Consider the following 11,661-nt stretch of genomic DNA (forward strand, 5'->3'; position numbering starts at 1 on the left):
GGTGCAAGTGGGAGGCAACCAATCAATGTTTCTCTCTGTCTCTCTCTCAAATCAATAAACATATCCTCAGGTGAGGATTAAAAAAATAAATACAGTGAGGTGTTAGGCTGGAGGGACAGTAAGTCCCCAATATTTCCTTAACGTCATTGCCCTTTTGTCTCCTTTGTAACAAAATTCCTACTCCCCACCCCAACCCCAGTCAGCGGCGGGAGGAGCTGAGTCAGCCTGAGGCTCCGTGGCTCTGGGGAGCGGCTGGCCGGCGCTGTCTGGGCCACGGAGAGTGGAGCAGGGCGGCTCTGAGAGAACCTTGCCACGGGCCGCCCCGGACGGGGCTCAGGGAAGGAAGGGGCGGCACCAGGACAGAAGCCGCACTCAGGGGCAGAGGCTGCTCTCACGCCTGTCCCGCCCCAGGGGCCAGTGGCCAGGGCCGAAGAGCCACCAGGAGGAAAGAGGGGGCGTCTGGCAGGGGCACCCCCAGAGCCGCGCCCGGGAGCGTGCGGGCAGCAAAGCATCCAGGACACTCAGCCCGGCTCTCCCACGAGAACCGCGTCTTCTGTGCTGGCCTCACCGAGGCCCTCCTCCCGGGCCTCCGCACCCAGTGCTGACAGGTGCCCGGCCGGCGCCAGCGTATGGTGGGGCCATCTGTATCCTGTGAGCACGTGGTTAGTAATGCATTCCATGTGCTGGTTTTAAACACAGTCAAACAACACCAAAAGTTACAGAATACAACATAAGCACCCAGGTAATGAAGAGGGCACGCGTGGGTGAGGAAGGAGCGGGAGAGAGGCGCGGGGCCTGCGGGGCGGGGAGGAGGGCGGCACGGCTCGAACAGCCCCGTCGCTGATCCAGCGCCTTCTCTGCATTAGCTCCTCACACATGGTACCTCGTTTCACCCTACAACCAGCTGGTGAGTTTGTTCTCACTGGACAATGTACTGAGACAGAAAGCGTCAGTAACTCCCAGGGTTGCCCAGACCACAAGTGGGGAGCCAGCGTGGGGAGCCAGGTGTGTCTGAACCAAAGGCCAGGAGCTGGCTGCCCTAGGTGGGCTCAGGGTCCAGCCAGTGTAAGGCCAGGCACGGGGAGGGGGCAGAGGAGCCCTTCCTGCAAGGGGGGGGGGGGGATGCAGTGAGCCAGGAGGCCAGAAGCACTCCAGGGAGGACTCTGCCTGCAGCCCCTCCCTTCCCTTTGCGCCCCTTTCCCTAGAGCCTCCCTCAGCCTGGAGGGAGGCTGTACAGGACCCAGGGGGAGGCGGGATCCCGCAGGCCGCAGGGGGTGGGGGAGGCCGGATCCCACAGGCAGCAGGGGGTGGGGGAGGCGGGATCCCGCAGGCCGCAGGGGGTGGGGGAGGCGGGATCCCACAGGCAGCAGGGGGTGGGGGAGGCGGGATCCCGCAGGCAGCAGGGGGTGGGGGAGGCGGGATCCCGCAGGCAGCAGGGGGTGGGGGAGGCCGGATCCCACAGGCAGCAGGGGGTGGGGGAGGCGGGATCCCGCAGGCCGCAGGGGGTGGGGGGAGGCGGGATCCCGCAGGCAGCAGGGGGTGGGGGAGGCGGGATCCCGCAGGCAGCAGGGGGTGGGGGAGGCGGGATCCCGCAGGCAGCAGGGGGTGGGGGAGGCGGGATCCCGCAGGCAGCAGGGGGTGGGGGAGGCCGGATCCCACAGGCAGCAGGGGGTGGGGGAGGCGGGATCCCGCAGGCCGCAGGGGGTGGGGGGAGGCGGGATCCCGCAGGCAGCAGGGGGTGGGGGAGGCGGGATCCCGCAGGCAGCAGGGGGTGGGGGAGGTGGGATCCCGCAGGCCGCAGGGGGTGGGGGGAGGCGGGATCCCGCAGGCCTCAGGGGGTGGGGGGAGGCGGGATCCCGCAGGCAGCAGGGGGTGGGGGAGGCGGGATCCCGCAGGCCGCAGGGGGTGGGGGGAGGCGGGATCCCGCAGGCAGCAGGGGGTGGGGGAGGCGGGATCCCGCAGGCCGCAGGGGGTGGGGGGAGGCGGGATCCCGCAGGCAGCCGGGGGAGCTTACACCACCCTCTGGATGGCTGAGGCTGTAAAGGTCAGCCCGCTCAGTTGGACGATGGGATCCAGCAGGCGCTGAGGGCTCGGGTTGGTCTGGAACCGGATGAAGTTGAAGTGGGTCTCCAGGATGTTGGAGTACTGCATCAGCGAGAACTGCGGGCCGAGACGGGGGCTTGGGCTCAGGGGCTGTCGTTTTGGGGTGTAATACGCTTTTTATTTTGGAATAGTTTTGGACTTACAACCCATGGTCTGTGTCTTTGAGGCCCAGCAAACACATACTGAAACCCACAAGGAAAGAAAATGACCCAAAAGAAATCCAGAACATCGAAATCCAATAGTGCTTCTAACAGACCTTGCCAACCACAGTATTTGTTAAACTTACATTTTAAAAACGATAACACATGAAATCAGTTGGTAGGCTGTGCTTCCTCCTTCTCAAGAATTTGAACATGCACATTCACTGATTACCGGGAGATCAAATACTGAGCTGGAGAAGCCATGAGTTAAGAATTGTAAAGAATCATCAATTATCTGGCCATGTTACTTTCAGTCACATTTCACAGCAGAATTATTTTACAAATTTTTCAATGCTTTTAAACAGCAAAACAGCCTATTGTCTGTGGCATGTGGGAACCTATTAAATGCACCTGGGGGGGACCTCCTAGGTCAGGACTCAAGTTGGCCCTACGCTGGCACCTTGCCTGGACCCTGGACCCTGGCCTCATCACAGCACAGGTCCGCTGAGCCAGCCACCTCCCGATGCCACGCTCCCTCCCAGGCTGTCGTCCCCAGGAGCAGACCCCGCACACCCCCCATCCCACTCCTCAGGCCTAGGGGACCCAGTCTTCACCAGGGTGTTGGTGCCCTTAAACTGGTCCATCACGGCTCTGACAAAGTTCTTCATCTGCTTAAAGTCACTTTGGCCGATGCTGCCCGAGCCATCGATGAGGAAGACGATGTCCATCTCCTGGTGCGGGCACTCTGCAGAGAGGGCGGGAAGAATCAGAGATGCGCGTGTGGGTGCCAGCCATCTCCGAGGACCCAGAGAGCCTTCCCCCTCCACAGACGCAGGGGGTTGTTCTGGGCGCAGGAATCAATTCCCACCCGGTTTCCCACACCCTCTACAGAGGAGACCCGCGCCTGTGGCCCAGCCCCTTCTCCCCTCAGCGGAGTCCCTGTGGCTCCCCTCTGCCCACAAGGCGTGGAAAGGGGAAGGAGGAAGTAGAGGGCAGGGGCCCAGTGGGCTCCTCAGTCATGTAGTCAACAAATACCTATTGAACACGCACTCTAAAGATGTCATAGAGGTTAGGAGAAGGCATTTTAGCAAAGTGGTTCAGCGTGTGCATCCTGGAGCCAGCATGCTGGGCTCAAGTCAGCTCCACCACCTACCAGGGGTGGATTCAGGCAAGGTATGTAACTTCACTGGCGTCAGTTTTCCCCATCTGTGAAATGGGCATAATAATAGGGCTTCCCACGTGGGATTATTGCCAGGATAAAAAGAACTGATATATGTACGCAAAGATAGGGGTGTCCCGCCCCCATCCCCAAGTGAGCGGTGGTTGTTATCCCCAGGGCACCACATGCTGGCGTGGCGCTAGGCCCGCCCAGGGAAGGACACAGGTGCAGCTGGGGCGTGCCACCACGCCTGACCCCTATCAGGACAAAGCGCTCATCGCAGCCACAGGGAATTAGCTGTGTAGGGCTCCCTGTGGAGTCCCTACCGGGGATCACGCCCGTCCAAAAGGAAGCTGTCTTGCCCACAGTTACACCTCCTGTTCCTGGAGGCAACCTGTATCCAGCCACGCTCCATGCTCCACGCTCCACGCTCCACGCTCCAAGCTCCAAGCTCCGAGCTCCGAGCTCCGGCTGAGGCCTCTGATCCGATGGCTCTGCGCCCACCCTCTCCCTCTGCCCAGTCCTGCTTTCCTCACACTCACGGGCATGGTTCCCGAGAACATTCGCAAGGGAGCCTCCGGTCTTTTCCAGGGGATGTAATGTAAGACCAGAGCTTTAAAGAGCTCCATCCCTGCCTGTGGAGTCCACACTGTGATGGAAGCCAGGCCTTAAGCACGGTACAAAGAGGACATGTCAGACGGTCCCCACACTCGTGTGGGGGGCTGTGGCCTGTCTTCCAGACCCAGTGGCTGCCTGCAGTGTGCCCACATCCTGTGCTGCCCGGGCTGGTGGGGCCAGGGACCCAGCACGGAGGAGTGAGGCTCAGCCGCGGCCGCTCCGCCCCCATCCTCCTGCTCAGCCAGCTCTGCAGAGAGCAAATGGGAGACCACTGCCCTGCCTCCTCAGGACTGGGAAATCCAGCCGCCCGCCCGCCGGCAGGCTCAGAGGCCCTCAGGCCCCCTTCTCACGCTACCCCCACCCAGCACCTGCCCAGCACCCAGGGTCTATCTCGTGAGGATGCAACAAGCCGGGCACCCTCCACTGCCTGGACACCGCCCCTTCCCTTCCAGGCAAACGCCTCTCCTGCAGGTTCCATTTCCTCAGGCCCCGGAGACTTCGGGGAGACATTCCCCTCCGAGTATTTAAATGCCACATCCCCCGCACAGGCACCCGAAAGCGGGCACCCTCCTCCAGCTCCCCCTCTGCAGACCCTGTGGCTACGGGGTTTCTGCTGCCGCCTCCCCTTCGGCTGAAAGCCACCACGTCTGGCATCACGGCTCCCCTGACCCAACGCACTGTCCCCGGTCATGTCCTCAGTCAGCACCGGAGAGGCCGGCCCGGCCCTGGGGCCCGCTGTCCCCTCGGCCACGGGGGAGGCAGCGTGGTCTCCCTCCTCGCCCACGGAGCCCGCGGCGAGGCCAGGCCGCGCTTTATGTCCATTTAATCCTCACAAGCACCTTGGTGAGGTAGCGCCGTTTTCCCATGGTGAAACCAAGGCCCAGGGGATGGAGCACGGCCCCAGGACACAGGAGGTGACACGGGCAAGAGACGCCTGTGCGGTGCCCGGCCCGTGCTCTGTGCGCCCTGAGCACCCTCCCAGGGCCTGCCACTCGCCGCCCGTAGAGTAGAGGGGAAAGGTCATCTGGGGACTCGGCAGCTCAGCACTGAGGCCGTGGGGGAGGCGGCCTCAGCACAGGAGGCGGAGACCCGGCCTCATGCCCTCCCACTTCCACTTCCGGGGCAGCACGTGCCCCCACAGAACTGCTGCCCCCCAGAGACCTACCTGGCCGGGCAGCGGGGACTGTGCGCACAACCTGCAGCTGGGGGCCCAACAGGAGGCAGGACCCTTCCACATGCACGTTCTCCCCGCAGGCTCTGTGCAGGGTGGGGCCGCAGGCCTGGGTGCAGAGGCCTGTGTAGGCAAGAGGGCCCAGAACACCCCCCTCCGGCCCCGCCCCAGCCCCGCTGGCCCCTGCCCCTCTTGGCCCTGCTGTGACCCAGGAAACTCACCAACAGCCGGGTGACCGAGGCCGCTAGGGACAGGCCCAGGGACATGTTCACAGCCTCTAGGGGGACTGAGGGCCAGACACACATGGTCACACTCAGGCACCCCTCATTCTCGGGAGAACCTGGGCTGAAAGTTGAGAGGGGCACGCGGGCATGGAGAGCTGAGGCCGGTTTCGGGGTGGAATCACTCACGGGGCAGTGAAATGGGCTCACACAGGCCCGAGGTAGCGTCGCAGTCGTACAGCCGTCCGGTTTGGTTGGCTCCCACCACCTCCAGGGGGGCTCCCACCACGAGTCTGGAGGCACAACCATGGCACACGTCGCAGGGGGGGTGGGGGAGGCACAACCATGGCACACGTCGCAGGGGGTGGGGTGGGGGAGGCACAACCATGACGCACGTCGCAGGGGGGGTGGGGGAGGCACAACCACGACACACGTTGCAGGGGGTGGGGTGGGGGAGGCACAACCATGACACACGTCGCAGGGGGGGTGGGGGAGGCACAACCACGACACACGTTGCAGGGGGTGGGGTGGGGGAGGCACAACCATGACGCACGTCGCAGGGGCGGGCACAGGGTTTGGGGTCAGGGCGGGGGGAGAAGTGAAACTTTGCTCTAGGCATTTGGCACTTGCGCAGCGACTCAAAAATTAGGGCCTGTTGTGGACTGAAGGGTCCCGGGTTCGATTCCTGTCAAGGGCACATGCCCGGGTTGTGGGCTCGATCCCCAGTAGGGGGCGTGCAGGAGTCAGCCAATCAATGATTCTCTCTCATCATTGATGTGTCAATCTCTCTCTCTCCCTTCCTCTCTGAAATCAATAAAAATAAATAAATAAATAAATATATATATATATATATATATATATATATATATATATATATATATATATATATATATATCAGGGCCTGAGTTTAAGCCACAAATGGGAAGGATCATGTGGGGGCATCGTGTGTGTGTGTGTGTGTGTGTGTGTGTGTGTGTGTGTGTGTGTGTGTGTACATGAATATATGTGTATTTCTGTACACAGATGGTTTGGTTGTTTTGTTTTTGTTTTTTAACATTCACCAAAAATAAAACTATTGACAGCAAAACAGCATTTCCCAATTGTGGGTAAGTGCCTTTTGTTTCTGGGGTGCCATCCTTCTTAGTCACCCCAAGAAACAGATCACCTCAAGTTCAATGGAAAATTTTCTGAAGTCCTAGTTTCTGAAACAATTTGATGATTCTATAATGAATTATATAAAAATATAATATAAAAAATTTAAGTTGAACAATTTAAAACAGCTATAGCTATATCAGAATCCATAACTATATCTATCCTACATAATAAAAGCATAATATGCAAATCGACCAAACGGGGGAAAGGACCAGTCAGTGTGGGGCGGGGCCAGCGAGCAGGCGGAGCCAAGCCAGCCAAGGCTGGTGCCAGCAGGCAGAGGGAGGGAACAGCGATGGGGGGCGGGGGGGGGAATGGCACCATCCCCTGATCTACTGTCTGGTTGTCTCCCACAGAGGGAGGCCAGGCAGCAATGGTGGGGTGATGGGGGTGGCGCGTCCCCTCATTGGCCAGCCCGGTCACCTCCCACAGAGGGAGGCTAGACTGCGGCTTAGGCCCTCTCCCCGAGCTGTCAGGCTGTCAGTAGGCCATCCCCCGAGATCTCCTGGACTGGGATAGGGCGCAGGACAGGCTGAGGGACCCTCCCCCCCCCCCCAAGTGCACGAATTTTCATGCACCGGGCCTCTAGTAGTCATATAAATGCAATGGTTTCTTTGCAAAACTTGAGAGAAGAGAATTTTTTAATTTTGGAACAAATTTTTATCACCATCAGCAACTCCTCCACTTAGATGAGAAAATCAGAGAAATACGGGTGTGTTTTAATTAATTATCTGAGCAAGGCTTCGTTAAGCTGGTATTTAAAGTGCCTTCCCTGGAGCCATTCCTGCAGGGAAAGCTGAGGCCCCTGTGTGTCTAAGATGCTGGTGGGAACCTAAATGGCTGGCTAGACCTGGAGCAGCCTGGCCTGCTGGTCTCCATGCACAAGCCAACTTTTAGTCAAACTATCATACTGCGTGCTTTTCTTTATCCCATTCCTTACACGTAGGCTCAGTCTTTTTAGTGTTTGGGCTATAATTCAGCAGAAACCAGGAAAAACAATAACGTTGTAACAACGGGAATATCACCCAATATATACGACTAAAGGCCCAGTGCATGAAATTCGTGCACTGGTAGGGTCCCTAGTGGCTGCTGGCTGCTGGCCAGGTAGTCCCTCCCTTCCCCTGGTGGCCTGCTGGGGCCTCCCTCCCTCCCCCTGGCCGGCCCCACTCCCTGGTCAAACTCCCGGACAAGCTCCGAGTTGAGGGGATGATTTGCATACTATGCTTTTATTATATAGGATTTACTTTATCATAGATGCTGGTCAGTAGCTCTATATGCATTTTTTTAAGACAGAGGGGCCCGAACACAAATGGGTGGTAATGGAAGTGGGACAGTGGCTGCCTTGGATTTGTTGGGTGCTGGGCGACCAGCAGGGGCCCAGGGCCTGGGGGTGGGTAGCTGGAGATGTTCTCCATGTCGATCTGGGTAGGGTTACCTGGCACACATAGAAAAGTATTGAGTTGGGCTGTCCGGATTTCGGCTGTTCAGTCTGTGTGTTATATTTCAAAGCAAAGAAAGAAAAAGCGAAACGCTGGCGCCTGGCTCTTGCTGTTCTGTCCCCAGCCTGCCAGCCGGGTGGGAAGGGGGCGGGATGGGCACTGAGATCGCAGTGACCTCTGCATGGCCCTTCCTGGCGCGGGAACCGTCCTGTGCGCTCAGGCTCGCTGCCCAGCCCCCAGGAGCCTCCCTGGATCCCCTCCTGGGCCAGATCTCACCCTTCATCTTCTCACGGCACAGAGAGCCTGCGGTCCAGATTGGAGAACACGCTTGGGTAAATAGTCTGGACTTTGGGGTGCTTGCATTAACACCGTGACTTCAGCTCCTTGGGTCTCTGTCCAGGTGCGAAGTTTGCCGGTCCAATGCAAAATTAAAATGCGAGGCCTCTGCCCTGGCCGGAGTGGCCGGTGGTTAGATCACCGGCCCGAGAACCGAAGGGTTGTGGGTTCACATCAGGGCCAGGGCACGTACCTGGGTTGCAGGTTCCCTGCGCTGGGTGGGGTGAGTGCGGGAGGCAACCGACTGATGTGGCTCTCTCACATCGATGTTTCTCTCTCTCTCCTCTCTGCCCCTCCCCCTCCTTTCCACTTTTTCTAAAACGGGTGGAAAACATATCCTCCAGTGAGGATTAACCAAAAATTAATAAAATAAAATGTGAGGCCTCTTGTTCTTGACAATAAGTGTTTTCCTCTCTACCTGTCCTGGTATTTCTGTTTGGCATTTAGTTTCACTCTCCCTCAGGCACAGGGGCACTCACAGGGCCAGCACAGACCCTCACAGGACTGGGCAAGCCGGGCACAGCCCATCATGACCTTGCCCGGCCCAGGCCAGGGGCCAAGGTCAGCAGCCGTCACTAGGGAGGGTGGGAAGCAGGCGGCTGAGGACCTTCCCGCAGAGGCTGCGGGAGGCGGGCTCCGAAGCGCCAGCGCGTCTCTGTCCCGTCCATCTTACTGACACAACGAGATGCAAAGATTAAATTATTAATCGTTTCAAGAGGGAGGCTGCGGAGCAGTACTTGCGTGCAGGGGGCACATTCAAGGCCTCTCTCCCAAGGCCATGTGTTGCCCAGAGTGTGTGGCCGGGCCTGAAATTGTGAACCGTTAGTCCTGGTGTCCGGCAGGGTGGGGGGGGGGGAGGACCTTGCTGCGCTTCCCCGGGGACGCCTGGGCGCAGCCCCCGCCTGCAGGCAGCGGGCAGGCAGGGGGCGTGGGGGCCCACCTGGATCTGCCGAACTGGGCCACGCTGTGCCCGAAGCCAGCGCCGTCCTCCTGGAAGACCGTGGGCTCCTCCACGTCCAGGCTGAATCCGTGACAAGCAGCCAGAACTGAGGGGAGGCGGGCGGAGGGGCGGGCGGGAGGGTCAGAGAAGCCCCCGGCCTCCGGACCCCCCTTCTGGGCATCTGGATGCCCACCCTCCCCCAGCCGGGGTTGTTGCCCGGTAGCCGGCTGTGTGGCTCCTGTCTCCTCCCTCCCTCCCTCAGAAACAATCAGACCACACTGCCAAGGACGGGGACGCAGAGGGAGGCCTCAGGGACCTCAGCGGGCGCCCAGAGCCCGGACTCAGGCCCGGCACCGCCCGGCGTGTCGGATCAGGAACCGAAGCCTTTTAAAGACAAAGTGACCACAGGGTTTACTGCCTAAATGGGGACCTTCCGAGAGAGAAAGGAGCACGTTAACAATCACACCCCGGACACTGGGGCTGCCCCCCCGCAAACCAGGGCATAGCGTCACCCTGCCGCACCCTCTCCTTGTCCGTCACCCTGAGGGCCAGATTGGGGAGCACACTTAGAATTCTGGGATCAGCCCTGGCCGGTGTGCGCCGTGGTTGGAGAGCTGGCCCGCGCACAGAGGGTCGTGGGTTTGATTCCCATTCAAGGGCACATACCCGGGTTACGGGTTCACTCCCTGCCCCTAGTGGGGCGTGTGTGGGTGGCAACCAGTCGCTGTGTCTCTCTCACATCAACACTTCTCTCTCTCTCCCCCCCACTCCCTCCTCCCTCCACGCTCTGAAGAGCCATGGAGACATACCCTCAGATGAGGACAAGCAGCAAAAGCACACAGACAAACAGTAGAGAATTCTGCGGTCCATCATTCGAAGCCAGACGTCTCCCTGCCCCTCTCCCTGGCGCCAGGCGCTAGGAGGGCGAGGACTGTCTGTCCTGACCGGGAGCTGGCCCAGTGCCTGGCCCCGAGCCGGGGACGAGCTGTCTGTGGCACAGCCAGGAGCCGGCCCCTCTCCGGCCCTCACCGGCCACAGGCTCCTCTCCGGTGGCTGCGCCCCAAAGCTTCAGGGAAACCCCTACATTTTAAGGGCTTGTTCTTACTGCCCATCCCAGGCAGCCGCCCTCCCTCCCCTCCCTCCTAGAGCTCCGCGTCCTCTCTGTACCGAGGACTCGACTTCAACCCCAAGGCACGAGGCTGGGCCGTGACCCTCAGGCCCGGGGTTCCGGGAAGAGGACAGCGTTTAGGGTTCTGGGACCCACTATGGCCACAGGCAGGGAGCCTCGCGCCCCAGGCCTTCCTGCCCAAGAGTGACTGCGGCGAGTCTGACGCTGCCCCCAGGACCTGGCAGGGAGCCGCGGTCTCGGGGCCTCAGGGGCCAGGCAGGTGACATGGGCGAGTGAAGCCGGGCGTGCGGGCCCCAGAGACGCGGCCCTCCTCCAGGGCAGCCATCCCCGGCTGGACCTGCCCACGGCTCAAGAGAAGCTGGGACTCTGATTTCTGTGTGAAGCCGGCCTTTAAGACACACACACGACTGAAGTTTAAATGCCTCAGGATGTGCCCTGACACCGGTTTCAGCTTCCAGCGTTTTCTCTGGGCAGCAGCACGAGTGCCAACCTGAACCCAAGATTCGCGGGAAACGCGGCACCGGGAGGTGGTACCGGCCTCCCCTCTGCTGCTCCTGCGGCCTCCCTCCCCGCGCGGCCGGCGGCTCCTCTCACCCACGCCGCGCCCCCACCCGGCCCACGCGGGAGGGGTGCCTGGGGTGCGGAGAGGCAGCTCGCCTCGGCCCCAGCAGCACCCAGCGCCCCTCTTCCCCGCCTCGGCTCCGGTCGCGCCCTCCCCACATTCCAGGCCATTCCTCCTTCCACACCCACGGGGACAGCAGCCCTCCCTGCCCTCAGCTCCCGGGAGAGCTGCCCGGGGCTTCTCCCCGCACCGGGCCCACTCACCCCCCAGGAAGAGCACAGCCCCAGGGGCCATCGCTGAGCCGTGAGGGCGGCTGTGGCTGAGCACACGCTGGAGGCTGCTGGGTGAAGAGTCACAGTTACTCAGGGCCTTGAAGCGGGAAGAGAAGGCTAGTTGAGGAAGTCCTTGGTTCACCATAGAGCAGAGGCAGGCGCAGAAGCCAACGCCACCCTTGGAGACAATCCCCAAATTCTCCACCTCTAGGGCCTGGCTCACCCAGAAGACACCCCGCCCCCTGCGCCCCCCCCCCCCCCCCCCGCCCTTTGACCCAGCTGGTGCCTCCGAAACCAGGCGGCATATGAGCCCTAGAACATGAATGTGAGCAGGAGAGGGGCAGACCACCCCTCAGGTCTACACCCACATGACTCTACACTTGACATTTAACCTGCATTTTAAGTGTTAGAAATAACTG

General features: G+C 60.6%; 1 protein-coding gene across 1 annotated transcript in view; it reads right to left on the reverse strand.

Annotated features, from left to right (window-relative positions):
• ITGAD (integrin subunit alpha D) overlaps positions 1 to 11,264 on the reverse strand; it is a gene marked incomplete at its 5' end in the record, with an annotated part of 30,093 nt that extends 18,829 nt beyond the window's left edge. Inside the window, 7 exons of the mRNA XM_079790167.1 lie at positions 2,015 to 2,160; positions 2,858 to 2,988; positions 5,186 to 5,300; positions 5,413 to 5,477; positions 5,602 to 5,705; positions 9,280 to 9,385; positions 11,234 to 11,264. Of these exons, the coding sequence (XP_079646293.1) occupies positions 2,015 to 2,160; positions 2,858 to 2,988; positions 5,186 to 5,300; positions 5,413 to 5,477; positions 5,602 to 5,705; positions 9,280 to 9,385; positions 11,234 to 11,264 (698 nt within the window). The remainder of the gene's footprint in view (positions 1 to 2,014; positions 2,161 to 2,857; positions 2,989 to 5,185; positions 5,301 to 5,412; positions 5,478 to 5,601; positions 5,706 to 9,279; positions 9,386 to 11,233) is intronic.
• Positions 11,265 to 11,661: the final 397 nt, after the last annotated feature.

The sequence above is a fragment of the Cnephaeus nilssonii genome (genome assembly GCF_951640355.1).
Source record: "Cnephaeus nilssonii genome assembly, chromosome: 2".
Lineage (NCBI taxonomy): Eukaryota > Metazoa > Chordata > Mammalia > Chiroptera > Vespertilionidae > Cnephaeus > Cnephaeus nilssonii.